The sequence below is a fragment of the Oryctolagus cuniculus genome, chromosome 21 (assembly GCF_964237555.1).
Source record: "Oryctolagus cuniculus chromosome 21, mOryCun1.1, whole genome shotgun sequence".
NCBI lineage: Eukaryota > Metazoa > Chordata > Mammalia > Lagomorpha > Leporidae > Oryctolagus > Oryctolagus cuniculus.
Genome location: NC_091452.1, coordinates 16,110,759 through 16,138,077, shown reverse-complemented (window position 1 = coordinate 16,138,077; position 27,319 = coordinate 16,110,759). Strand labels below are relative to the sequence as shown.

The 27,319-nt window shown below is 49.1% G+C and overlaps 1 protein-coding gene and 1 long non-coding RNA gene across 6 annotated transcripts in view; one reads left to right on the top strand and one right to left on the bottom strand.

The window, feature by feature from the left end:
• BICDL1 (BICD family like cargo adaptor 1) overlaps positions 1-27,319 on the bottom strand; it is a 115,465-nt gene that overhangs the window by 5,521 nt on the left and 82,625 nt on the right. For 4 of the 5 annotated variants that reach the window (XM_070065998.1, XM_070065997.1, XM_051826604.2 and 1 more), the window contains 6 exons: positions 20,916-21,032; positions 17,357-17,503; positions 9,939-10,118; positions 8,702-8,920; positions 7,624-7,767; positions 1,804-1,934 (listed from right to left, as the gene is read on the bottom strand). In XM_070065998.1, the coding sequence (XP_069922099.1) occupies positions 1,804-1,934; positions 7,624-7,767; positions 8,702-8,920; positions 9,939-10,118; positions 17,357-17,503; positions 20,916-21,032 (938 nt within the window). The remainder of the gene's footprint in view (positions 1-1,803; positions 1,935-7,623; positions 7,768-8,701; positions 8,921-9,938; positions 10,119-17,356; positions 17,504-20,915; positions 21,033-27,319) is intronic. The other variant, XM_002719796.5, reaches the window with a different exon arrangement.
• LOC103351760 (uncharacterized) lies at positions 122-1,537 on the top strand. The gene is made up of 2 exons (XR_001795412.3): positions 122-500; positions 879-1,537. It is a non-coding gene; the product is annotated as an uncharacterized lncRNA (long non-coding RNA).

Genomic DNA, 27,319 nt, shown 5'->3' with positions numbered 1-27,319 from the left:
GAGCGTGTCCAATGGGCGCTGGTGGCTCAGCTGCTGCAGGCTGACTTTGCCACAAGCGCTGCCATTGGCCCACGGCAAACAGCGGAAGTCCTCGCGTGGCTCCAGTTGCCATAGACGCCTGGCCCGGGCGCCCCCAAGCGGCGCAGTCTCCTGTTTCCAGGTATCTGCCAGCAGGTGGCGCCACGAGCAGCCAGGAGTCCGGGGAAGGTGCTGACTAACGCCGTGGGGGCGGGGACAGTCCCCAGGGGCAGGGCAGGAGCAACCCCAGACCCAGCAAGCAGAGCTGCGGAAGTCACTGACGATGTATTAATCACATTTAAAAAAAGGAATATACCCAAGGGCTAGAAGAACTCCTTAAAGGAAACCACCAGCGACTGCTTTTTGTTTCTCTAAGGCAGACTGTACTCCCAGATTTATTTTCTGCGCTCTGTGAGGGTCTTTCCCCGACGAGGAGAGTAAACCATCACTTAAGGGGCAGACATCCGAGTGGTCAAGCACAGGTCTGTATCCCAAATCGCAGTGCCTGGCCCCAGGGCCACCCCATTTCCGGTCAGGCCTCCAGCTAACGTGGGCTCTGCAGGGGCAGGGATGGCCCAGGTTCAGGGGCTCCTGCCACCCACGTGGGAGAAAAGGCTTCCAGGCTCCTGGTTCGGCCTGGCCCAGCCCTGGCCATTGTGGCACGCTCTGTCTCTCCCTCTGTCCTTCAAGGAAAACAAGTGTTTCCAGGGGAAGAGGATCCTCCCTCCAGAGCCTCCCGTCAGACAGCAGGGTCACACTTAGGTTGGGCAGCCTCCTCTCCCGCCAGGGGCAGAGCTGCGGACCCCATTTCTGAAGGCAGTGGGACTGCACCGGCGACTTGTGTGTTCTCTCCTGCACAGGCAACCTTAACCACTAGGCTAACCACCCTCCTCTCAACATTCTATGATGATTCCCAACAATTACAGACACGTGAGAGACAACTGTGAACATCTGAACTCAGACTGGACACCAAGTGGTATCAAGAAAATACTGCTTCTTTTCAAATGGGATCACTGACTTACAGCTGTGTTTTTCCAATGTCTTTTTCTGGGAGAGATAGATTCTGAAGTGTGTATGGACGTCTTGTGATTTGTTACAACATAATCCAGTAGAGAGGTGGAGGAGGCAGATGAAATACACTGGCTGTATGTTATTTAGTGTTGGAACTGAGAGATGGATAGACAGAAACATCACACGGACCCCTCTTTTGTACATACTTGCAAATGCCCACAACTAAAAAAAAAGTAAACATTAAAAAAGACAGGCTTGTTATAATTAATTGGAAAACTCTCTAGGAGATGGTGGACAAAAAAGCAAGACATGCAGAGTTGTCTTGCTGATGTCTGAAAACCCTACAACTGTGTGAAGACACACCCAACCCACAAGTATGTTACACACACGTATGAAGACACACCCAACCCACAAGTATGTCACACACACGTATGAAGACACACCCAACCCACAAGTGTTACACACACCCATGTATGAAGACACACCCAACCCACAAGTGTTACACACACCCATGTATGAAGACACACCCAACCCACAAGTGTGTTACACACACCCACACATGAAGACACACCCACCTTTCAACAGAAGTGTCTATCTGGGGAGGATAGAGATTGGGATTGGGGGTGAAGAGTTCTTCTGTATGATTTAATTTTAAAGAATAACTTCTTAAAGACCTTTCTCTCTGTATCTGTCTAATTCTGCCTGTCAAAAAAAAAAAAAAAAAAAAAAAGAATAACTTCTTAAAACAAAACGAAATGGGCTGTCCCCACTCACTTTGCAATGGCCTCGTCCCGGTCCCTGATGGCCTTCTGAAGCTGCTCCTTTGGCTCCTTGTCCTCAGATGTCACTCTGAGTTGGTCTCTCTCCTCTTTCAGCGCAGTCATCTCCACACTCAGCAGTGTCACCTGACAGGAGACCAAGAACGAATGTAATGCCATCACTGCTGCTGGCCTGGGGTGGTTCACCTCCAGGAGGGAAGGAACAAAGGATCCCAGGGCAGGCAGAGGGTTTTTTTTTTTTTTTTTTAAGATTTATTTACTTCAAAGTCACAGTTACACCCAGAGAGAAGAAGGGGCAGGCAGGCAGGCAGGCAGAGAGGTCTTCCATTTGTTGGTTCACTCCCCAATTGGCCACAACAGCCAGAGCTGCACCGATCTGAAGCCAGGAGCCAGGAGCTTCCTCCAGGTCTCCCATGCAAGTGCAGGGGCCCAAGGACTTGGGCCATCCTCTACTGCTTTCCCAGGCCATAGCAGAGAGCTGGACTGGAAGTAGAGCAGCTGGGACTTGAACTGGCGCCCATATGGGATGCCGGCACTTCAGGCGTCAGCCTTCCTTGCTTTGCCACAGCACCAGCCCCAAGGCAGAGGTGGTTGTGTGGGGTGCGGGCTGGCTGCAGCCCACTGCTGTCCTGCTCCCAGGGAAGGCCCACTGCCTGAAGACAAGATGCCATGTGCTAGGCCCAAAGCCAGTGCCAAGGGGGCCAGGGAAGTTCTCTCTGGCCCTGCAGGCCTGGGCCCAGATCCCCTTGTACTCAGCACTGCATACCACCTCCTCCATCCTAAGGCACTCCTAGATGGTGGATGAAAGAAGAGGAGTTCATCAGAAGTCTGAACCACATTTTTACTCAAGTTTTGTTTCCAGCCATCTTCTACTCAGCATGGAATGCTGCCATCCACAGGGCCCTGGGTGGACCTTGGCAGCACTTGGCATGGTCTGGCTCGCTCTCATCCTTCCTCACTGAGTTTCTAAGGTCAAAGCTACATGGAAGTTAGACATCTTAATGATGCTACCACCTTTTACTTCTAATCTGTTAACCTCTTCTGTGGCCCATGGCTCTGTCAGTGGTACCACAACTTATTCAGACCTCATGACCAACACAGAGGCAGCCCCTGGTGGTGAGGTGTCCCACCTAGCAGCTCCATCAGCGACCACGACAGCCACTCCACACTACAGTAACTGCGTGAGCTCCACAATCTGTGGTGGCAGGAGGCATGTCCCACCTTTCTGTGCATCCCACTGCAGAACACCTGTGCAATGGGCCACTGCCACTCCTGGGGACATCCTGGGTTTCGTGAGTCTTGCTAGAAGACAGGGCATGACTCCTTGCTGAGGAAGCCCAAGGGGGACAGACCTCTCCCTTTCACCGGCAGACTGGGCATTCGAACTAGATTTGCCAGGCAGCCCAGCCCCCACCGGGACTGCAGCTTGTGAGGGAGTCCAGTAAAACTGCGGGCAGGGGGCTTAGTCACCAGGGCAGAAGATGGCTTGTCCCTTTCCCACGTCTCTTTCCTGTTTTGGAGCTGAGTTCTCCCGCCTCCCTGTTGATTCTCTAAGCTGTCAGATGTAATTCAGTACATTCTCTTTCTGCTCAAGTTAAGCAGAGCAAATTCCTGTTGTTTGCAACCAGAAACCCTGCCTCATAGAGCTTTCAATAAATATTTGTTGAATAATGGAAGGGAGGGAGTCCCTGCTCAGTCGGCAGGATCAGGTGTGAGTCAGCATGCCTGACCCCACCCTCCTGTTAAGCACTGCAGACATCTGGACATTCTCCCAAGGTAGGATCGCTCCATAAAGGTCTGCCTCCCTCCCACAGATGTCACCTCTCAGCACACTCCTCAACAGCTTTTTCTTTTTAAAGAGTTATTTATTTGAGAAGTAGACCACAGGGGTGGGTGGAGTTGGGGAGGAGAGACTGGCTGCAATAGCCAGGGCAGGGCCAGGCTGAAGGCGTCAGAAACCCCATCCTGGTCTCCCACACGGGTGGCAGCAGGCCCAAGCACCTGAGCCATCACCTGCTGCCTTTCCAGGTGCACCAGCAAGAAGCTGGGCTGGAAGCGGAGCAGCTGGGACTTGAACCTACACTCCAACATAGGATGCTGGGGTTACAGGTATTGGCTTAACTTGCTGTGCCACCACGTCGGCCCCTTCCTGGACTTTACGTCGTAGGTCTAATCATCTTCAGGCAGAATTAGAGTCAGGGCTCTAGGACTAAGGCTGAAGATCAAGCTCCCTAGATGAAGAGAGCAGGGCCGCCAGCCCTCAGGGTAGCCACCACTCAGATGGGAGTTCACAGGGACAGAACAGTTTGTTGCCATCATGGCTGACAGATTCCATACTCTTAGGGGTCTGGTAAGGGCCACCAGGCCCTGATATTCTGAACTGAAAACAGCCCCAGGCAGCATCTCTCCTGCTGGCCAAAGCAGAGTGAGCAGGCTGGAACCCTCAGAGGCTACAGAACGCACATGTACCTAGCCTGAGGCAGTCAAGTGCTGGTGAGAGCCCAGCCACCATCCGTATCAGCAGGCCCAGCAGCCTAGCAGGCTGGAACCCAAGACCCAGAAACCACCTGGCAGAGTGCCAGACCTCCAGAGACCACATGAACCCTGACATGGCCGTGGGTCAGCAAGATGCTCTGCCAGCTGTGCAAGGGATGGGTAAAACTACATGCAAGGCAGGAAAAGCCAACATTTAATATGGTTCAGATAAATCTCTGAAACTATTTCCCTGGGCATGGAAAAGTTGGTCAAGATAAAGTCCACCAGCCATCTGCCTTAGAAGTGGCATTGTGGCATAGTGGGTTAAGCTGCTGCCTGCAGTATCGACATCCCATATGGGCACTGGTTCAAGTCCTGGCTGCTCCACTTCCAATCTAGCTCCTTGTTAATGCGCCTAGGAAGGCAGTGGAAGAGGACCCAAGTGCTTGGGCCCCTGCACCCATAAGAGAGACCCAGATGAAGCTCCTGGCTCGTGGCTTTGGCCTGGCCCAGCCCTGGCTGTTGTGGCCATCTGGGGAGTGAATCAGCAGATCTCTCTCTCTCTCTCTCTCTCTCTCTCTCTCTCCAACTCTGTGTTTCAAATAAGTAAATCTTTTTTTAAAGAGTGACAGGGGCCTACCCTCTTTTAGCCATACATTTCATAAAAAGCAGAAATAAAAATAACTGCTCCGGGGGCTGGTGCTGTGGCGCAGTGGGTTAACACCCTGGCCTGAAGCACCGGCATCCCATATGGGCGCCGGTTCAAGACCTGGCTGCTCCACTTCCCATCCAGCTCTCTATTATGGCCTGGGAAAACAGTGGGATGGCCCAAGTCCTTGGGCCCCTGCACCCAGTGGGAGACCCGGAAGAAGCTCCTGGCTCCTGGCTTCGGATCAGCGCAGCTCCAGCCATTGCGGCCAACTGGGGAGTGAACCATCGGATGGAGGACCTCTCTCTCTCTCTCTCTCCTCTCTCTGTGTAACTCTCAAATAAATAAATTTTTTTTAAAATAATAACTGCTCCGTACCAAAAATTTTTGAAAAAAGATTAAGAGATAAATTCCATCAAGGGCTCCAGTGCAGTCAGTGGCCAGCATATGGTTGTGAGCTCTGCTCCCTACCAGGAGTCAGAGGCTCAGCCCCGCAGCCAAAGAAGGCCCAAGAAATCATTTGGTCTGCTACTGCCAAGGCAATTGCAGGCAGGACTCTGAATTCAGTAAATCCATAGCAGGCTAATTTTTCTGTTGAAATTTTGCATGGCCTGCAAATGTTACAAATATCCAAATGGCACCTTCCCCCTTCTCCCTGGAGGCAGGACCTGGCCTTAGGTTACACCCGCCTCTAAACCCACTTTCCCAAGTAAGGTGCGAGTTCTCAGGATCAAACAGCATCGAAGAAGCAACACGAAGTCCTGTTTCTAGCGCTTCACCTGCTCTTCTGTTGTACATCTCCTGATTCCCTCCAGATGAGGGCTGACTCTGGACTAGGAGCTTCTGGCTGGCCATTTGGCCCCACCCACCCTCCTGGACCCCCCTCCTAAAAGGGTCTAGAGACAGTTCTGAATTGCCCTCACTGCCCTTGAGATCCAGGAATGCACAGGGTCCCTGCCCACTGCTCTCAGGTTCTCAGAGCTGAGTGTTACGGCAGGTACAGGGCAGGTGCTCAGATGCAGCGTGATCCTTGTGTGAGGCACACACGACCGTGCCTGCGGTGTTGGCTCCAGTATCTGCCGTCCCCCTGGAACTCAGTCTGCGCCATCCCAGCGCCAACTCCCAACTCTAACAGACAGCTGGTGTGTGCAGTGCGGTTGAGAGCTTTCTGCTTTGTGTACCTGGGACAGGAAGCCTACAGGAGAGCCTGACCCACACTCCATGTGGGATGTTGAGTGCAGCCATCTGCTGGGTGAACTACTTGAAAGGGAAGTTACGGGAACTGGCCTAAACCTGTCGTCAGCGGAAGTTCTGAGGAAACCTCCCTGGTGGAGACAGTTTCCTAGATAGTTCCGAGCCAGGTTCCCAGCAGCCTACACTCTGCTCATGTTTCTGAATGAAATAATGCCCTTGGGTGAATTTTCAGTTTCATGGAAACTTCAGTTTAAATGGAAAGTGGAAGTCAGGTTTCAATTCCACTTCACAGGAATTTCCTGTAGCAGGAAGGGATGAGCAGCTTTGGACGAGGAAAGGAGAGGGGAAGGCTGGGAGCTGTAAAATGCTACTCGAGAAGCTGGCACTTGGCACAGTGTTAAACTGCCACTTGGAAGGCCTGCATCCTGCAACAGTGCCCAGTTCACGTCCTGGCTAACTCTGCCTCTGATCCAGCAGGCAATGGCTCCAGGACTTGGATCCATGCTGCTGACACGGGAGACCTGGATGGAGTTCCTGCAACCTGGTTAAGGCTCGGACCGCCCCCCAGTTACTGTGGGCATTTGAGTAGTGAACCAGTGGATGGGGGGGCTGCTCCTAAAACCTTATACAAATTTTCAGATCAGAATACAGGTGTCCTCCAGAGTTCTCAAGAGACATAAACTCAGCCAGAACCGCGGCTCACTAGGCTAATCCTCTGCCTACGGTGCTGGTACCCCGGGTTCTAGTCCCGGTTGAGGTGCTGATTCTGTCCTGGTTGCCCCTCTTCCAGGTCAGCTCTCTGCTGTGGCCCTGGAGGGCAGTGGAGGATGGCCCAAGTGCTTGGGCCCTGCACCTGCATGGGAGACCAGGAGGAAGCACCTGGCCCCTGGCTTCGGATTGGCGCAGCGTGCCGGCCATAGTGGCTTTTTGGGGGTGAACCAACGGGAGGAAGACCTTTCTGTCTAACTCTGCCCGTAAAAAAAAAAAAAAAAAAAAAAGAGAGAGAGAGAGAGACACGAACTCATGATCAAACAGGAAAGGAACAGTGAGGGCAGCAGAAGTTCTTCTAACACTGAAAAACACGCTGACAGAGGAACGGCACCTGTGAAGAGGGAACGGGTCTGTAAAATTCATTGTTCCTTGGTTTGCCAATGTCTCTGCCCAGAAGCTGCTGGGAAAAAAATATCCAAGTGACCTGGGAGCCACTGCACTTTAAACTGTCAGCATCCACCAGTCACACTAACTTGGCTCTGTGGGAGGCAGCGCATCCCTGGAGGGTCAGCTTCTTAGCCCAGCCCCTTTCACTTGGGCTACTAGAGGACTGGTTTCTTCTCCTGCTGAAGACCCCAGCTCACCTCAGCTTCAGGTCACAGGCCCCTCAGGATCAGATGGCAGAGGGCTGCTTCTCACGTACAAGTGCAAAAGAACTCAACGGTCCCCAGAGAGCAAGGGAATGCGTGCACATTCCCCATGCTGGACTGAAGATGAGACGCTCACCTGGCTGTGGAGTCGCTGCAGCTCTTCTAGGCTTTGCCTCAGTTTACCCCTCTCTCCCTCCATGAGTTCCCTTAGGGCTCTCGAGTCCTCACTGGTCTGCCTTATCTGTTCTTCTAAGGAGTCATCATCAATTCTCCGGGAGCTCTGACAGCCAGAGAGAGTCGCCCACAGTGGTAGGGGTATACGTGTGACAGGGAGGGGAATGGGGAGGTAGGGGGTGATGGGGAAGACAGTGGAGACACAGAGGAGGGACAAAGCAGGGAAGATCAGAGAGGGGAGGGAGAAAAAGAAAGGGCAAAGACAAGGGGGGAAGAAAGAAGGGTTAGAGAGAGATTCTCTTCTCCATTTCAATCTGCCAACCATGGCAGACATTCAGTTTCATTTTGAGCTTCAGGAAAAAGAAGCCAAGTTTATGAAAAACACATCTTCTACCATGACCCATTCCACTGCAGTATCAGGAAAACAACACCCCTCTTCATCCTACTGCATCCAATACAGGGAGAAAAACACATCTGTCCCTTCGGAGGGTGTGTCCCTTGAGGATACAGAGCAGCCCAAGAGCTGAGGGCAGGAGTGGAGAGTCAGTCTGGGAGAGAAGTGCCGTAGTTGGGAGGATGCTCCAGTCTGCACAGGAAACCCAGGAGAACATCCCTCTCCTGCACAGGAGCAAGGCCCTTGACGCTGAACCTCTCAACTTCCCGTGCCGTGCTCACTTGTGTTCTTCAATCCCACCACCAGAACCAAAGGGCTACTTGCAGTTTTACCTGGATACAGATTTCTAAATTCAAACTTTCCAAGGAAAGCCCAGTCACCATTGTCTGGACACGAACTATATGGAGGGAAAGACTCCATCTGCACCCTGGTGTCAAAAAGCAGGTAATTTTGGAGCCTTCCGTTCCCTGGCACTCACTCAGTCCCCGGCCTAGTAACAGTGGTCAGTGCTCTCAAACAAATGAAGAGGGCTTGGAGGTAATTCTTGCAGATATGTTAAAAAGGTTTCAGATTCAGCGTTGAGCCCACCTTCTGCACTGGGTTTCAACCTCCCACAGCCAGACCCTGTTTAAAGCTGGCTTCTTACCGTGGGCTCCATGCCATCCACAATGCTCTGTATCAGCCTCTTGAGCTCGTTGAGGGCAGTGCGCAAGCTGCCGGCTGGCACATCCTTGGCGGATGAGGTTTCTGAAGACTCGTCCATTGAAGAGTCCGTGGAGACGGCTGAATCCGCGCTGTCATTTCCTCGGAGGTGTGAGCAGAGATAGCGAACCTGGCAGTAGGCTTCCCAGAGCTGCAGTCTCAGCTGTGACACAAAGAGGTACTCTTGGTTACGGACTCCAGAGAACACTGCCACCTGGCCACCTTATGCTAGTATCTGAGCCCAGAATACTGAGCCCCAAGACAGCAGTTCTAGGACAAAGGTATTACTTATCTACTTATAGATCGACTGCCCTAAGTGGTGATGATAGCTATTCTGGGCCCAGAACATCTACTCACTCCCAGTTCTTGTTTCACCTATTCACTAGTCTTTTTTTTTTTTTAAGGTTTATTTTATTTATTTGAAAGACAGAGTTACAGAGAGAGGCAGAACCACAGAATGAGAGAGCGAGAGAGAGAGAGGGGTCTTCCATTCTGCTGGTTCACTCCCCAGATGACTTCAATGGCCAGAGCTGGGCCAATCTTAAGCCAGGAGCCAGGAGCCTTCTCCAGGTCTCCCACGTGGGTGCAGGGGCCCAAAGAGCTGGGCCATCTTCCACTGCTTTCCCAGGCCATAGCAGAGAGCTGGATCGGAATAGTAGTAGCCGGGTCTCGAACCGGCACCCATATGGGATGCTGGTACCACAGGCTGAGGCTTAAACCCACCAGCGCCGGCCCCTAGTCCTTTTTTCTCTGTCAAGTAAAGCACTTCTTTCTAGCGTCCAGTCACTTTGCTTGGAGTCAGGACATGATTAGATGAGTGACTGGCTATGGGTAGTATGAAAAGCAGCCAGCTGGACAGACAGCATGGATTGGGAATATTAGAACGATATAAGAAGTATGACCTTGATCATTAGCCAACAATCTCTTCCTAAGACAAACTGGGCAAGACTTGGTGGGATGTGACTCTGCCTAGACATTCTGTCCTCTGGCAACTCTGCCAGTGCCAAGGTGGGAGCAGAACGGAGGGCCAGAGACACATTTCAGTCAGGATCTGCTTCATGATGCTCAAGCCAGCAGGTCTGAAGGGTTCTTGCCAGGCTGGCAGCGGGGTGCTAGGGAGGACCATGTGCTCCAAGAACCCGCAGGCCACCTTGCACGCCGGAGGGACCAAACGTCAGCACCTGCTCTCTTTCCTGCTCCAGCTCCTCGGCCTCCATGCTCTGCTCAATCTCCGACAGCAGGGACGCGCTGGTGGCGGCAGAGCTCTGCAGACTCCTCTCCTCAGTGAGTTCTTCCACCTTCACCTGCAGCTGTCGGTAGGAGAGCCGTACTTCCTGGAGCTCGAGTTGGCTTTGGTGCAGCTTTCAAAGAGAGAGTAAATGGTAGCGAGGCTTGCCAAAAAGAAAAACAAAACAGAGAACTGTCCCTGAACCTGACTGTGCTTCCAGATTCAACCATCAGTTTATGGAAGAATACAGAGGCGAGAGGAAGTTGTCGGGCATTAGGGGATACAGTCAGCAAAAGCCAGATCTGGGATTTTCTACAGGACAAACAACTCCATTTCTTTAACAAATAAATTTCAAGAAAAGATAAAGGAAGAATCTAGAGATTAAAAAATACTTAAGTGATATATCAACTATCTGCAATATGTAGGCTTATTTAAATTAAATCTTGATTCAAACAAAAAAAGTGAAAAAATATGACATTTAAAGATACCTGAAAATTTAAACACTCACTGGTTATTTGATAGTATTAAGGAAATTCTGCTACATTTTAAAGTACTTTAAATAGTACTGTGTTCATATTATTACTTTAAAAGATTCATTTTGAAAGGTCCACCAACAGAGAGAGGGAGATACAAAGACAGGGCTTACATCCACTGGTTCACTCCTGCAACAGCCAGGTCTGGGCCAGGCCAAAGCCAGGAGCAAGGTTATCCTATCCAGGTCTCTCACACATGGGTGACAAAGGCTCAAATACTTGAGCTGTTAACTGCTGCCTTCTCAGAGGCATTTAGACAAAGCTGGCTTAGGAGTGGAGTAACTGAGACTCAAACCAGCCCTCTAATATGGGATGCAGATGCCACAAGCAGTAGCCTAACTGTACCACAATTTTGGCCCCCCCCCTTTTTTTTTTGGACAGGCAGAGTGGACAGTGAGAGAGAGAGACAGAGAGAAAGGTCTTCCTTTGCCGTTGGTTCACCCTCCAATGGCCGCCGCGGCCGGCACACCGCGCTGATCCAATGGCAGGAGCCAGGTACTTCTCCTGGTCTCCCATGGGGTGCAGGGCCCAAGGACTTGGGCCATCCTCCACTGCACTCCCTGGACACAGCAGAGAGCTGGCCTGGAAGAGGGGCAACCGGGACAGAATCCGGCACCCCGACCAGGACTAGAACCCTGTGTGCCGGTGCCGCAAGGCGGAGGATTAGCCTAGTGAGCCGCGGTGCCGGCCCCCATATTTTTTAAAGTTCTTATTGTTTAGGGGTACTTTTTATTTACAGGTGAATTTACTACAATTCTGACATTTACTTTGAAAATAACACAAGTGAAGAGGCAATGAGTGTTACGAAGATGGGGCAGACCCAGCCAGGGACAAGCGGGCAGTCGTGCACGTGAGACTTCATGATACTGCTCTGTCATTTATTTTGTTGAAAAATCTTCATCAGACAAACTTAAACTAGTTCCTTACACACAGGCACACAAAATATGACACCATTACACTTTCACAAAATGGCAAACATAAATAATTAAAAAAAATCACAGTGACATCAAGTGTTAATGAAGATAGGGAACCAGAAGTCTCATTGCTGGTGGGAGTGGAAAACATATAAACATGTTTGAAAACTGCGTGGCATTTTTTACAAAGATTTATTTATTTATTTATTTTGAAAGTCAGAGTTATGAAAGTGAGATCATCTCTCTATTGGTTAACTCCCCAGTTGGCTCCAACGGCCAGTGCTGGGCCAGGCTGAAGCCAAAAGCCAGCAGCTTCAACCAGGTCTCAAATGTGGGTAACAGGGCCCAAACACTTGGGCCACTTTCACTGCTTTCCCAGGTGCATTAGCAAGGAGCTGGACTGAAAGTGAGCAGTTGGTACCAGAACTGGCACCACATGGGATGCTGGCATCGCAGGCAGTGATTTAACCCACTATTCCACAATGCTGGCCCTGGCAGTTTCTACAGTTTAAGATATACCTGTCCTATGATCTGGCAATTCTACTTTTAGGTATAGATCCAACAAGAATGAAACCTGAAGGGTTGGTGTTAGCGCCAGGTCGGGGCCTGGCGCTGCGGCACAGAGGGTTAAAGCCCTGGCCTGCAGTGCCACCATCCCACATGGGTGCTGGTTTGAATTCCCACTGCTCCACTTCTGATCCAGCTCCCTGCTAAGGGCCTGGGAAAACAGTAGAAGATGGCCTGAGTGCGTAGGCCCCTGCACCTGCGTGGGAGACCCAAAAGAAGCTCCTGCCTGGTTCCTGGCTTTGAATCGGCCCAGTTCCGGCCATTGTAGCCATTTGGGAACTGGCAGATGGAAGACCTCTCTCTATGCCTCTGCCTATTTGTAACGCTGCCTTTCAAATAAATAAATAAATCTTAAAAAAAAAAAAACAGATGTCAGTTGTCTGACACCAGCATCCCATATTGGAGTGCCTGGGTTCAAGTCCCTGCTCTATTCACATTTCCAGTTTCCTGGGAGGCTGTAGTGATGGCTCAAGTGGTTGGCTTCCTGCCATGCACATGGGAGACGGCCTGGCCCAGCTCTGGCTATTGTGCACACTTGGGGAATAAACTAGTGGATGGGAGCTTGCTGTCTCTCAAATGAATAATTTCTTGAAATTTATTGTAGTGTATTCCCATGTTGGAATATTACCTCTCAATGAAAAAAATATACTGTTACTACTGCTACAACAGGGATGAATCTCACAGACACAATGATTGCACAAAAACCTGACAAAAGAAGTGTATCATATATAATTCTATTTACAAAAAGTTCCTGAACTTCATTGAGACACAAGAGACAAAAGTTAGAGCACCCGTTTGCCCTTGAGGAAGCGCCAGGGCTTGCTTGTGGGGTGCTGATAATGTCTCACATCTGGTTCTGGGTGACAGTTATGCAGTTGTATATATTTATGAAAATTCTTTGGACTGCCCACATAAGGTCTCTACACTTCACTATATGTACATTATATTTTCATGAAAAAGATTAGAAATAACAGGAGTGCTTGGACAGGAGCTGAAGGTAGGATTTGGAGTAACATGGAAAAAGCAGTTTCCCCCCACTTTCTGTATCATGCTAACTGTTCACAGAGAAGGCTGAGGCTGGGAGAGGCCATCACCCTCACTTCCCACAAGAGGTGGCTGAGCCACTGGTGAACAATGACTTTCCCAACACCACCATGAAGCACAAGTGGACTCATGACTTCTAGTCCAGGGTGCCTTCCATTCCTTTCTTCTTCCCACACACCATCCTCAACCCAGACAGAAGAGATGTAAGACTGTCTTAAAAGGTCTCTGAAGGGGGCTGGTGCTGTGGCGCAGTGGGTAAAGCTGCAGCCAGAAATGCCAGCATCTCATACGGGTGCCAGTTCTAGTCTCAGCTGCTCCACTTCCAATCCAGTTCCCTGCTAATATGCCCAGGAAAGCAGCAGAGACAGGGAGAGACAGATCTTCTAATTTTCTAGTTCACTTCCTAGATGGCCACAATGGCTAGCTGGGCCAGGCTGAAGCCAGGAGCTTCACCTGGGTCTCCCATGTGGGTGCAGGGGCCCAAGCACTTGGGCCATTTTCTGCTGCTTTCCCAGGCACATTAGCAGGGAGCTTGATCAGAAGTGGAACAGCTGGAACTATACAGGGGCCCATATGAGATGCCAGCACTGCAGGTGGTGGCTTAACCTACTACAGTGCCAGTTCCTCAGTTCTCTCATAGAAATGCACACATTTTTTCCCCCTGTCTAACCTAAATCTTTCATCTTCAACATTAAACTGCTTGATCCATTTTGGTCCTTTCTGGAGACTGAAAACAGCTGATGATTACATTAGCAGGGAACTGGATCAGAAGTAGAGTAGCCAGGACTCCAACTAGTGTCCAAACAGGATGCTGGTGCTGCAGGCTGGGGCTTTAAGCTGTTGTGCCACAGCGCCAGCCCCCACCAATTTACTTTTAACAGAGTGAACCCTAACTGCAGAACCATCATCAGTGTGTCAGCTGCCAGGCACAAGGCCACATGCTACACCTGCACAGAAGCCATCTTTCCTACTTCTTCATATTGGTAGGCTATACTCTTCACTTAAAAGATTTTGGGGGTGGGGGGTAGGGGAGAACTTCCTGGGATTTAACTAATTCATCCTTTCATAAGTAGCATTTCTGGAGTTACCTCTGTTCTACTAGAAAGAGTTGACACTGCACTGGTCTTTTCCAAACCTGGCCTGGAGCTCCTGCAGAGATGGTCTCTGTAGGGTGGCTGGCAGCAGCTCAGGGATTCAGTTCTCATGCAGAGCAAGCTGTCTTGCAGAGCCTTTAGCCAATCCTTCAGGTGCCCTGGGAGTCTCCCCTTCACTTGTCACAGCCAGGAAATGGCTGGCTAATGGCATCAGTGTCTAGATGAGCCCTAACTAGAAAGAGTCTGGAAGCTGGCTGCTCAGAGAATGAGCAAGTAACTGGCAAGCCTACTCTGTGTGCTTCCTGTGGATCAGCACTGCCTGCCAGTCCAGTGGGAACTCCTCCAGCCCCAGTTTTGAGGAAACCCAGAAAGAAAAAAAAAATCAGGGTTATGAAAAACAAAAAAGACATTCCTAGGAGTCATCTGGCACAATTACAAATGGCATATTAAATTGGCAAAATGCTTTACAATTATTTTCTAGACAACTTCACATACATCTCAGCAGGGGAAGCTCAGCACAGACAAGTACATGTTCTTATGCACTGGACAAAATTAGTTCAATTACTCATTCACACTCAAAGGTGCTTAATAGATTGTAACAGCAGAAGAACAAAAGACCAGGAGAGATCTGCACACTCTGGTTAGTAATGGATTCATCAGCTGGACAGACACACGCAGAAAAACTAAAACAGGCCTGGGATTAGTCTATTAAATCTAAGAACTTTCAAAAATAAGAAATGTATCTTTCATGTGACACAGATGGCACAAAGTATAATGAACAGGATGACGACAAATGTTTTGTGTTTGTACAGCACAGTGAGTTTCAGCTCACAGCACTCTTGTGAGCACAGGTGGGCACTCTCATCGCTGGGTCAGAGGGACGTTAAGTGATTCGCCTATAATGATCAGCATCATGGCAAGTTCTAGACTCCAGCCCACTTGCTTTCTAGGCTGCCCACAGTGAGTGGGGTTGGGTTCTGCACACACCTGAAAGGTGCCCAACTACATATGAAACAGGACAGTTAAGTGGTCCTTCGAGGGTAAAAACCAATTTCTTTTACCGGGTATTAAGAGTTTAGCAAAATGTTTGATATATACTGTGTGCTCAATAAGCAATTTTTATTCCTATCTCACGTTTGAAAAAAAAAAATCCAAGTTGGATATGATCAGAGGTCCAGAAATCTGATTTTGACAGCAGGACTCCAATTACTTGGTGAAACATGAAAAGGGGTTTCTCCAGTGGGGGCAGACTTTCTGCCTGCTCAGCTTTCTCAGACTTGTCTGAGGGTTTCAGATCATGGGATTAAACACATTCCAAGGCCACTAGCTCTATGCTTTACAGGTCAGAGTTAGGACCATGCAGCTGCCACCTCAGCAGGCTGAGGTTTAACTTTTGTGTCAGTTCAGGTCACTTACAGCAACAGAAGGGGCTTCATGGAGGACACTGGTAATTAGTGGCCACTTAAAGAGACTTTCACATGATCAGCAGGAAGAGAGTTACAAACAGGAAAGACAAGAATTCAGGCAGCAAGTGCGGATTTTCCCGAGCAAGGTGGGAACTGCCTGCTTTGCTGCAGGGCCTTGGGTGAGGGATAACTTGTACTCCTGAAGGAGTCTGACTGGAAGACAGAGGACAGACAGTGATGGTGAGGACGTGCATGTAGCAGGACCTGAAGTTCTCATTGCTACCGACACAGACAACTGTGCTCCTGATTACCTGATGATGGTTCACACATCTCAGATCTCTCCCCTCATTCCCAGGTCAACTCCTGATCTGAAATATGGACTTTCCATCTTTGAGTTCCTGCTAGACTAAAGCTTCTTTTAGGCAGGAGCCATTTCTCTATTTTCTGGACTTCTTTTCCTTCTCCTGTCCAGGAGTGAGCTTGATGGAGGAAGTAACTGCTATTCCAACACTGACTTTCAAGGTCAAGGGACATGCACAGAATCTTCACTGAGCAACAGGCAAATGCGTGGGAGGGCTGTGGTCTCATTCTACTGAAGACTTACTACCTGGCTTTGGATAAAGGACTCACTTTTTCTAAGCCTCTGCTTTATGATGTGGGTGGAAGCACTCTGTCCCCCATTGAGAAGCATGTGAGTGTCCACTGCTATTGTCAATACAACAAGCAAACTCCTTTCCATTTTGAAAACTGCTGGGAGGCTTTAGCCAGCACCATATTTTAGTCAACATTTACTGAAGTCCCACTATGTGCTCAAAATTAGAAAAGCTGCTAATTATTCCTTAAACAGGTGCACCACTTAGGTGGCACCTTAGCTAATGGTATGGTATCAGTGACAAGTAGTCTTAGCCTCGCTGTTTCCTCATCTCACAGCCCTCCCATGAGCTCAGTGGGGCTTTCTGTGGCTTCATCTTCGGGCAGGGACCTGCATGGTGCTCAGGTGCACCTGGCTGACTGTGACCACCTCCACCCAGAGGGTACTGGTACTCTGGCATGTGCAGAGAGTGCCCAAAGGGGAGCAATGCATCCCTGGCGTCTGTCTCCAGAACTGCCAGGCCAGCCCAGCCCAGTGCCTGGGTAACAGATGCCACAGCCATTTCTAGGGGGCTTAGAGGGGTTATCTCTATTTTGGGGAACGTTTCTTGTCAAATGTGAACCTGGACATTCAGCTGAGGCAGTCCCCAAAATAAGGACAAATATGGCAAACTCCTTCAGGAGAGAAAAAAGAGACTAACGAGGCTCATACAGGGTTGGTCACGGACAGAAGCAGGATCTAAGTCTTGCTGTGTTTAGCAGGCAGCACCTTGCTTTCAGCTCCATGCCAATCAACTAAACCCACCAGCCCAGGAAAGTAGCAGCAGAGAGAGCTGGGAGCTGAGGACAGAGAACCAAAGGTTCCCTGGAACTCTCCTAGCAGATGAACAGATGTCACAAGTGCTGGAATGACACTCCTGGAGTTCAGTGTTCCTGCCATGTTAATAGCCCAGAAAGGACTTGGTGATACTGCTCCAGGAGCAGTGACTCAGAACACAGTGCAGGGATGACCTGGCTGATGATGCATTCAGTCTGAGCACAGCCAGAATGGCTGAGTTAGTAAGTACCTGAGGGGATGACAACAGGCCACCGTGAGACCGCAGGGTCACTCACTATCAACCCCCGTGGTAGTTCTGGCCCATCAGCCTTTTCTTTTTGGTGAAACAGCTAAATCTCCTTTAATCTGGGCTAGTCCTGCTGGAGAGTTGCTCTGCCCCAGTACCTGTAGGTCTTTGTCATGGCCCTGCCTCTCCAGGATCAGCACCCGGTCCTGCAGCTCCTCCACGGTTCCTTGCAGCAGGTCATTCTCCTCTAAGGTGGCACTGAGACGATGCTCCAGCTCCCGTTTCCGATCTGACAGCATCTTGATCTGCAAGGGTGGAGAGCCACAGCAGGGTGTGGAGTTACACTTGGGCTGACTGATGAGCAGGAAGGAGGGAGGAGCCCCCAAACACGAAGGCACATGTCTCAAAGTGTTCTGCCCAGAGACTCGGTGCCCCTGTCTCTGAGAGAACAAATATGAAATCCTCGGCTGGAGAGCTAACCCCTCCTCTCTGGAAAGCTGTTTGGGAAGGGTGGGAGTCAAGCTTGGGGAAGCTGGAATGTGGGATGCCAGGCAGAGGGAGGGAAGGCTGGTGCTCTGGAAATTCCAGAGATAACACAGAGGAGGCCTCACCTTGCCTGCCCTCAACTTCACCCCAACCCCACAATTTGCAGGGAAGTGGAATCTAAACTGCTGCATTACTCTTCCTTCTCAAGTCACATGCTCAACAAATGCCCACAAAATGCTCAAGGCTGCTGCATCCCACACCCTAGGACTGCTCTCAGCCCTTTCCCCACTGCTTGCCCTTCTGGCACTGGAGGGCACAGCTCAGTCCTGGAGCTCTGAGTCCATGGAGGAGCTAGGAGGGACAGAGGGCAAAGCAGTGCCTGCACCAGGCCATGTCCTGCGAAGGGCAGGACACTACAGAAGAGACAACTGACTTGTACCGAGCAAGTAGTTCAGGAAGGGAAGCAAACTCTCCTTTCGTGAGACTGGCTGATGTGCTTGTCTGATGGGTACTGGTCAGTGTCAAGATGCATAAATCCTCTTCTGGAAAGCTCTGTCTACTCAGTGTCAGAGAGGAAAGAGGTGCCAAGTCTCCTGCAGGGACAGAAGTGCACCACTGCCCCCCAGGCCAGCGATGCTTCACCAGGGGACACCGCCCTGCACAGGGGCTCCAGAAAGCCTTTCAGAGTCTTCCTTCTTGGTACCAGCTTTGCAGGAACTTCTGGGGTCTTGTGGCCCCCCTGGTTCCTCTTACTCATCAGTTGCCCCCTGACTGAGTGCTCAGCCAGCCTCGTGCTTGTAAATACTCTGTCAGGACTGACATGTCCCACAGGTGCTCTGGTATAGCCTGCGTAACAATTCCATTCCCAGAGGTCCTACCTGGGCTGAGCTCGGGGCTAACTTCGGAGCCTTTCCGGGGAAGATTCTGCAATGCAAGTCTAACTTGTTCCAGGTCCTCTGAGATAGACCTTCCCCTCTACTTTTCAGTTGCTCTCACCCTCTGCATGCAAATTCTGTTCAAAGGGCATACATCTTCCCTGGCCACAAATCAATCAGATAGGATGCCTTTCTGGAGAAACGAGGAATGTGCCCTTTGTCCAGAGAGATCAGGTATCTGACCAAACAAAGGAATACTGTCTGTCAAGCAGGCACCCTGGGTAAAGGACCAGAAGGAGCAAGCCCCTTTTGTGAATGGGGCCACTATTCCCCACACTGAGGCAAAGTTAAGGTTACCCATGTGATGCGAACTCTTACTCTAATTGATTTTCATTTAAACACCTTCTGACCTTTAAATTTTCCTTCCCATGGATCATCTTTGATTCCCAAGTTTCACTTAGTGAAGTAATGAGCTAATATAATTATGATATACAACTGACCCTTAAAAAACTTTAGAAGTTCAGAGCTACATGAAGTAACTTATTTGGAATAAACAGTTTCATAGTTTAGCTTTCAAAAGTAGACATGTTAACAGATGACGCAAGGAACTGGCATGAGGCTGCCAACTCCCTCAACCAACCCTACACACCCAGAGACTTGTGACCAAATCTGGCAGTAAGCATTCCTGGAAATGATCCTGTTTACAAGGGTCTAAAAAAGTGAACAGGTGGGGAGAAGAGGAAGACAGGCAACTGGAAGGAGTCGGAGCCTGGCAGACGCAGCTGGATGGCAGGTCATGCACACAGATGGTCACAGACAGGCATGCCAAACCCCACCGCAACAAGCTTACTTACTTCAAGAACCTGCTGCTCAGTACCAGTAGGAATTCCCAGAGAGAGGAGGAAGGAAGGGGATGGAAGCAGGAGAAAGAGAAGATATTGACAGACTTTAGGAAAAACATCCTCAGCTCATTTACGAAGCGGAGAGCAGCCATCTGGGTCTCTCTGGCCTCCATCAGGGCTGATTTCTGAAGCTCAGTGGAAGTGCTCAATCTGGCCTTATGCTGTCCCTCAAAGCTTGGCTTAGACAATGGGCTGCTGCTCACATACTTGGCTAAGGGGCCCAAAGAGGAAGGGTAGGAGGAAGCCCCTGCCTGGGCTGGTGATGTGACCTGCACCCTCTCTTCACCTCCCACAAATGGATTCTCACAGTATTGTTCCCCAAGTGCTTTCTTTTTCCCTCTGGCTAACACAGGACCACAGAACCTGGCAGCATGTTCTGATCTTTCATACGCTTTCAACAATATCCCTACATTCTAGGTACCAGACAAGGTGTGAAAGTATGAAAGTACTTCAATAAGTTTCTGGAAAACACAACTAAAAGATAACAGTTTTGGTACAAACAGTTAAAAATGCATACATATGGGGTCGGCGCTGTGGCACAGGGTTAACACTCTTGCCTGAAGCGCCAGCATCCCATATGGGTGCCAGTTCAAGACCCGGCTGCTCCAGTTACGATTCAGCTCTCTGCTGTGGCCTGGGAGGGCAGTGGAAGATGGCCCAAGTTCTTGGGCCCCTGTGTCTGCATGGGAGACCCAGAGGAAGCTCCTGGCTCCTGGCTTCAGATCGGTGCAGCTCTGGCTGTTGCAGCCAATTGGTGGAGTGAACCAGCGGATGGAAGACCCCCCCCCCCCCCGCCGTGTGTGTAACTCTGACTAAAATCTTTAAAAAAATGCATACATTGAGGAGTCTTCGAAAAGTTACTGGAGAATGCGAACTATGTACAGTTATGCACAGATTTCCAACTTTTTGCACCAAATAAGCTGATCTTTTAATTCCATTTTCTGTGAACTTTCTGAAGTATCCTTGTTTTCACCCACCAAATCTTCACAAAAGCTGTATGACCTAGAATCCTCTATTATTCTCATTTTACAGACGAGAATAATAGTTCACCCTGTTAAGGTGGACTTTAAGTTCACTTCAAGGTGAACTGGACCAAAGTGGAATGGAGAAAGGGAGGATGCCCTTCCCCAGTTTTTCTTTGGGACTGGTAAGATATTTCTGGAGGGATCAACACAGTCAGTAAAATGTAGGTCACTCATGCTTCCAGCTCACTCAGCAGTAACTCTGGGCAACTTTATTCTTCCAGACAACAGGCTACCCAGAGGAGCATGGATCAAGTGTTACCCATCTAGTTTCTCACAGAAATGCCTCTCTATGGAGATTGTGGTTCCTTTTATATAGAACAGGTTTTTGTTTTCCAGTTCAGAGGGCTCCTTATCCAAAGGAGCTGGTGCAGAGCCTGCTGTGGGAACAGCATCGCCAGCCCCAAGCACTGCCACCCAGGGGAGGCTCACCTCGGCCTGAAGGCTCTCGAGCCGGATGATGTGCTGGTTGGTTGACGAGTTTTTCTCCCGGAAGTCCTCTCTGAGGGCGTGGACCTGCATGGAGAGTTGTTTCTCCACTTCTGATGCCTGCAACAGAGGAGAGCCTCAGAGTTAACTCAAAGGTTGTACAAAGCAAAGCTGTTGAGATTTCTGCCTTCATTTCTTTAGCATCTCTTTGTACTTCCCACTCTACATGGAGTGCTGGGTGGGGTACTATATTCTCACCCTACATCCATTTGGTGTTTGGCATCATAATCAGACAACCCCCCCCCCCACACACACCATCAATGCTCAGAGCATAGTAGTAAACTTCAGACACCAGTGATCATCACTATACTGCATAACAGAAGCTCAGCAAACACCTAAGTAGACAGAAGCCAGCATTTTACATAAGGAAAGACGGATATACTACAGTCTCACACGTTACTTTATTCCTGCCATCGACTTCCTCAGCTGGGCTCAGGAAAACTATCTCTGTCCGCACCTCTAATTTCCACTCAACATAGGTACTACTCGAAATCCCCAATGATGGCTATTGAATATTTTGCAAAATTCAAATCTTCTTTAACTTTTAATTCTCTGTGGTGTGCTGGCTGAGCTGCTTATTCCCTAACCCAACGTATTTATTCTCTCTTGCTGAATGATGGCCAACAGCAAAATGCCATTTGGTGCCACAGCAGAGTCCTCTGAATGCAGGCTCACTTGGGAACACATGAATGCTGGTCCTCCTCCTGAGGGCCTCACCCAGACCCCACTGAGGACAGCCCTGCTTGCTGCCTTGTGGAGAGGAGAGTTCCAGAAGAAGAAACTGCCCAAGTGCTTTTCTGAGGCCAAATGGGGTCAGTTCGCTTTATGGGTTTTTGAGAGAAAGCCATGGGTGCCAGAATGGCCAGCAAAGGCCTCTGGAGGCAGTGAGATGGTGATCATGTTGAAATGGTTGGCTGCCTGCTCAATGAGGTGCTTTCAATAATAGTTACATGTTCAGTAGTTCTTTTTATCTTCAAATACTATATAATCAACTGTCTGTATTTTTGGGAGGGAAATGTTTCCAAAGATCCAACAAACGTTGCCTCCCTGGACTACAGAGCCATGTGAGAATCTTAACATACGCTTAGTTCCATTTTTATCTTATTTAATTTTATTTGAAAGGCAGAGAGATAGACACACACAGACAGATTTCCATTCACTGTTTCACTTCCCAAATGGTTGCAATAGAAGGGGCTGGGACAAGCTGAACCCAAAAGTTAAGAACTCAGGGCCGGCGCTCACTAGGCTAATCCTCTGCCTTGTGGCGCCGGCACACCGGGTTCTAGTCCCGGTCGGGGCACCGGATTCTGTCCCGGTTGCCCCTCTTCCAGGCCAGCTCTCTGCTGTGGCCCAGGAGTGCAGTGGAGGATGGCCCAAGTCCTTGGGCCCTGCACCCCATGGGAGGCCAGGCGAAGCACCTGGCTCCTAGCTTCGGATCAGCATGGTGCACTGGCTGCAGCGTGCCGGTCATGGCGGCCATTGGAGGGTGAACCAACGGCAAAGGAAGACCTTTCTCTCTGTCTCTCTCTCTGTCCATGCTGCCTGTCAAAAAAAAAAAAAAAAAAAAAAAAAAAAAGAAGAAGAAGAACTCAGATCAGGTCATGGGTGGCAAGGACCCAAGTACCTGAGCTTCATCATTTGCTGCCCCCTAGGATGTGCATAAGAAAGCTGTAATCAGGAGTGGAGTCTGCACTTGAATCCCTGCATTCTAATACGCGATGCAGATACTGCAGGTGGCATCTTAACTGCTGTACCAAGTGCCTGCCCCTACTTCTGCTTTTAAAATGACAATTACAAAACACAAAACAAAATCATCTTCTTCCTCTATATGCTAAATTTAATTTGATATCATGAACAGGTTTTAGACTTCTCAGTAACTTAGAAACACATTTGTCAGTCACCCTTACCTAAAAATCACTGGCAACATTTACTGAGTTCTTACTACGTACCCAGAATTGCACTAAATGCTTTCACTGTATCATCTGAACTATTGCCCCCTCCTCACCCCTGCATATACTAAGGAGGTCATAGACTCAGGCAATTGAAGGAACCTGCCCAAGATCTTAGTGAGATAATCAGCATGGTAAACTTTGGGCTCTCTTATCCTCACATGAGGACTAAAACACTGTGTTTTTGTACTCTTTTTCCTATTTCTACTGATTATTATGAGACCAAAGTTTACATGAGTATAACTCAGCAAGACCTCCTCCTTCTTTTTTAATGTGAAGCAATTTCATTTAAGACTCTTTGATTTTCCTCCAATGAAATGTAGGGCCCATTGGGAGAGTTCCCTTATATGCTGTATCCCTGACTGTACTGAATTCAGTTTACTATTGGGGTTTCATTTACATCTGCAAAGCACCAGGTAATTCAGGTAGCTGATCTTATTCCTAGCATCACTGTCTTGACACTAATCATAAGACCACAAAGCCACAGAGATGCACTGAGGACTACAACTCTAGCCCAGCTGGCATTAGAAGTGCTCCTGTTGTAGTGTCCTCTCAAGGCGCTCTTCTTATAAACAGAAGCCTGTCTCTCCCTACCCAGAAGTTTGACTCTGGGGCCAGAGATCTTAGTCATTAAGCTAAAATGTTTGACTCCTCAAATGTGCCCAGGGATGCACTGTTTCCAAAAGGTGTCTAACCTGTATTTCTCATGTGAATCCCTCATAGCCTAAGAAGCAGAAATAGTGCACTGGTCTTGCTTTGCGGAGAAGGAGGTGAAAGCTGACAGGGAGTGTCACTGCTATGGTCTTGGGTTGCAGCACCTGGGACACCTTTCAGACAGGATGCCAATCATTTGGCTACAATGGTGATGAAAGGGATACTCAGACCAGTCGAAGTTACAAATCTACCATTTGCTGGGAGCTAGTGCACCTTTCAAAGCAAATTATGTTCTTTTTCAGAGGCTAAATATGGCTCAGATAAATTTAGATTTGACTAACAAAATGAATTTTCAGTATTTCTGCACATTATCTTAAGTTTGTATATAACTCTAATGTTCTAAATGATTTTTTTTTTTTTTAAATCAAAGTAGCAGGAAGCACAAAGGCAGCCCTGGCTCCACCATGAATCTCAAGCTTATCTGAGCTCCTCAGGCCAGGCTAACTGCAGTTTCCCTGAAGTTTGCTCCTGAGAGGAGGGATGGCATCACTTGAAGGAAAAAATTAAGGTCAAATGGGCAGGGGCACAGTTTCTGTCCATCTGTACACGTGTGTGCAAGTTACATGAGTCACTTAACCTGAGTCTCACTTTCCGAAATTATATTTTTCCTTTATCTATTTTTTTAAAGATTTATTTATTTATTTGAAAGTCAGAGTTACACAGAGAGAAGAGAGGTAGAGAGAGAGGTCTTCCATCCAATGGTTCACTCCCCAGATGGCTGCAATGGCCAGAGCTGCACCAATCTGAAGCCAGGAATCATGAGCTTCCTCCAAGTCTTCCCACATGGGTGCAGGGGCCCAAGGACTTGGGCCATCTTCTACTGCTTTCCCAGGCCATAGCAGAGAGCTGGATTGGAAGAAGAGCAGCTCGGACTAGAACCAATGCCTGTATGGGATACCGGCTCTTCAGGCCAAGGTGTTAAACCGCTGTGCCACAGCGCTGGCCCCTCTCCTTTATCTATTAACATAGATGGGTATTCTTTAAAAAATATTTATTTATTTATTTGAAAGAGTTACACAGAGAGAAGGCAAGGTAGAGAGAGAGGTCTTCCACCTGCTGGTTCACTCCCCAATTGGCCACACGGCCAGAGCTGCACCGATTCAAAGCCAGGAGCCAGGAGCTTTTTCCAGGTCTCCCACACAGGTTTGGGGCCCAAGGGCTTAGGCATCTTCTACTGCTTTCCTAGGCCACAGTGGAGAGCTGGATAGGAAGTGGAGCAGCGGGACTCCAACTGGCACCCATACAGGATGCTGGCACTACATGCTGTGGCTTTACTCACTATGCCACAGCACTGGTCCCAGATGGGTATTTCTTTTTAAAAAGATTTATTTATTTATTTGAAAGATAAAGAGATGAGGAGAAACAAATCCTCTATTTGCTGGTTCACTCCCCAAATGTCCACAACAACCGGAGCCAGGCCAGGCCGAAGCCAGGAGCCACCGTAATTTTTTTTTAAGATTTTTTAAGATTTTTTTTTAAGATTTTTAAGATTTTTTAAGATTTTTAAGATTTTTTTAAGATTTAATTGTTTACTTGAGAGGCAGAGCTACAGAAGGAGGGAGGGAAGGAGGGAGGGAGGGAAGGAGGGAGGGAAGGAGGGAGGGAGGGAGGGAGGGAGAGAGAGACAGAGAGAGAGACAGAGAGAGAGAGACAGAGAGAGAGGTGTCTTCCATTGGCTGGTTCACTCCCCAAATGGCTGCAATGCCAAAGTAGGGCCAATTTGAAGCCAAGAGCTTTTTCCAGGTCTCCCACTTGGGTGCAGGGGTCCAAGCACCGGCACCCATATGGGATACTGGTGCCACAGCTGGAGACTTAACCTATTACACCATAGCACTAGCCCCTGATGATTCATTCTTCCAGTAGAAAATGACAGGCATGGGTCTTACAGTTTATTTCTTAAAATGAGTTTTGGCTCCTGCGCCTGATTAAGCAGCAATAACAGCTGTCGCAAAAAACCTCTGGGTACTAGTCCCGGTTGCTCCTCTTCCAGTCCAGCTCTCTGCTGTGGCCCAGGAGGACAGTGGAGGATGGCCCGAGTGCTTGGGCCCTGCACCCACATGGGAGACCAGGAGGAAGCACTTGGCTCCTGGCTTCGGATTGGCCCAGCACCGGCTGTAGCGGTCATTAGGGGGGTGAACCAATGGAAGGAAGACCTTTCTCTCTAACTCTTCCTGTCAAAAAAAAAAAAAAAAAAAAAAAAATCTGAGTGCTTGCGCTGGCATTGGATTTCAAGCAGTGGATTAGGCCACTGCTTGAAATGCTGGCATCCCATATCAAAGCGCCAGTTAGATCCTGGCTGCTTCTTCCTGCTAACGTATCTAAGAAGGCAGCAGATGGTACAAGTCTTTGGGTCCCTGCCACCTGTGTGGAAGATTGGGATGGAGTTCCTGGCTCCTGGCTTCTGTCTGGCCAAGGCCGCCAGGTTGTTGTAGCCATTTGGGGAGTGAACCAGAAGATAGAAGATCTGTCTCTCCCTCTCACACTCTTTCAAATAAATAAATAAATAAATATTTAAAAAATATCTGGCCGGTGCTGCGGCTCACTAGGCTAATCTTCCACCTTGTGGCACCGGCACACTGGGTTCTAGTCCCGGTCGGGGCGCCGGATTCTGTCCCAGTTGCTCCTCTTCCAGGCCAGCTCTCTGCTGTGGCCAGGGAGTGCAGTGGAGGATGGCCCAAGTACTTGGGCCCTGCACTCCATGGGAGACCAGGAGAAGTACCTGGTTCCTGCCATTGGATCAGTGCGGTGCGCCGGCTGCAGTGCACTGGCCGCGGCGGCCATTGGAGGGTGAACCAACGGCAAAAGGAAGACCTTTCTCTCTGTCTCTCTCTCTCACTGTCCACTCTGCCTGTCCAAAAAAAAAAAAAAAAAAAAAAAAAATCTGATTTCTTGGGTTTTTATTATTTAATGAATTCTCAAATTGGCAAAACAAACTGCCAGCGTGTCCCTTCTCCCTGACATGCTCGATGCGGCCTGGGTACTGTCGAAGACAGGTTTCTTCCTCCCCACTGAGCACAGCTGTTTCATGATTACAGACTCACAACATGATCAGTAACACGTGAACACTCCCCAAATCGGAATATTTAAATATAATCTGTTTAAAGTGGCCAGAGCAGAACTCAACTATTGGCTTTCTTCTTAAATGGTGGAAAGGAGGGGCCAGCACTATGGCGTAGCAGGTAAAGCCACTGCCTGCAGTGCTGGCATCCCATACAGGCGCTGGTTTGAGTCCCAGCTATTTCTCTTCCGAGCCAGCTCTATGCTATGGCCTGGAAAAACAGCAGAAGATGGCCCAAGTCCTTGGGCCCTTACACCCATGTGGGAGACCCAGAAGAATCTCCAGGCTCCTGGCTTTGGATTGGCTCAGTTCTGGCCGTTGTGGCCATTTGGGGAGTGAACCTGCGGATGGGAGACCTCTCTCTCTCTGCTTCTCTGTAACTCTGCCTTTCAAATAAATAAAAGAAATCTTAAAAAAAAATGGAGGAAAGGAAACTATTAGTTACATATGAGACTGGATTTAACTTACTTTCAAAAAGGAAAAAATGAACCAATTAAGTTAAAAATGATCACAGGAAAGAACTATCATTTTAATACTTTGCCTAAATAACTGAGTTACACTTTAGGAGAAAACCTCCTTTATCTGTCTTCTGACAGGGAATGATGGACACTGGGTACCTTGGGGTG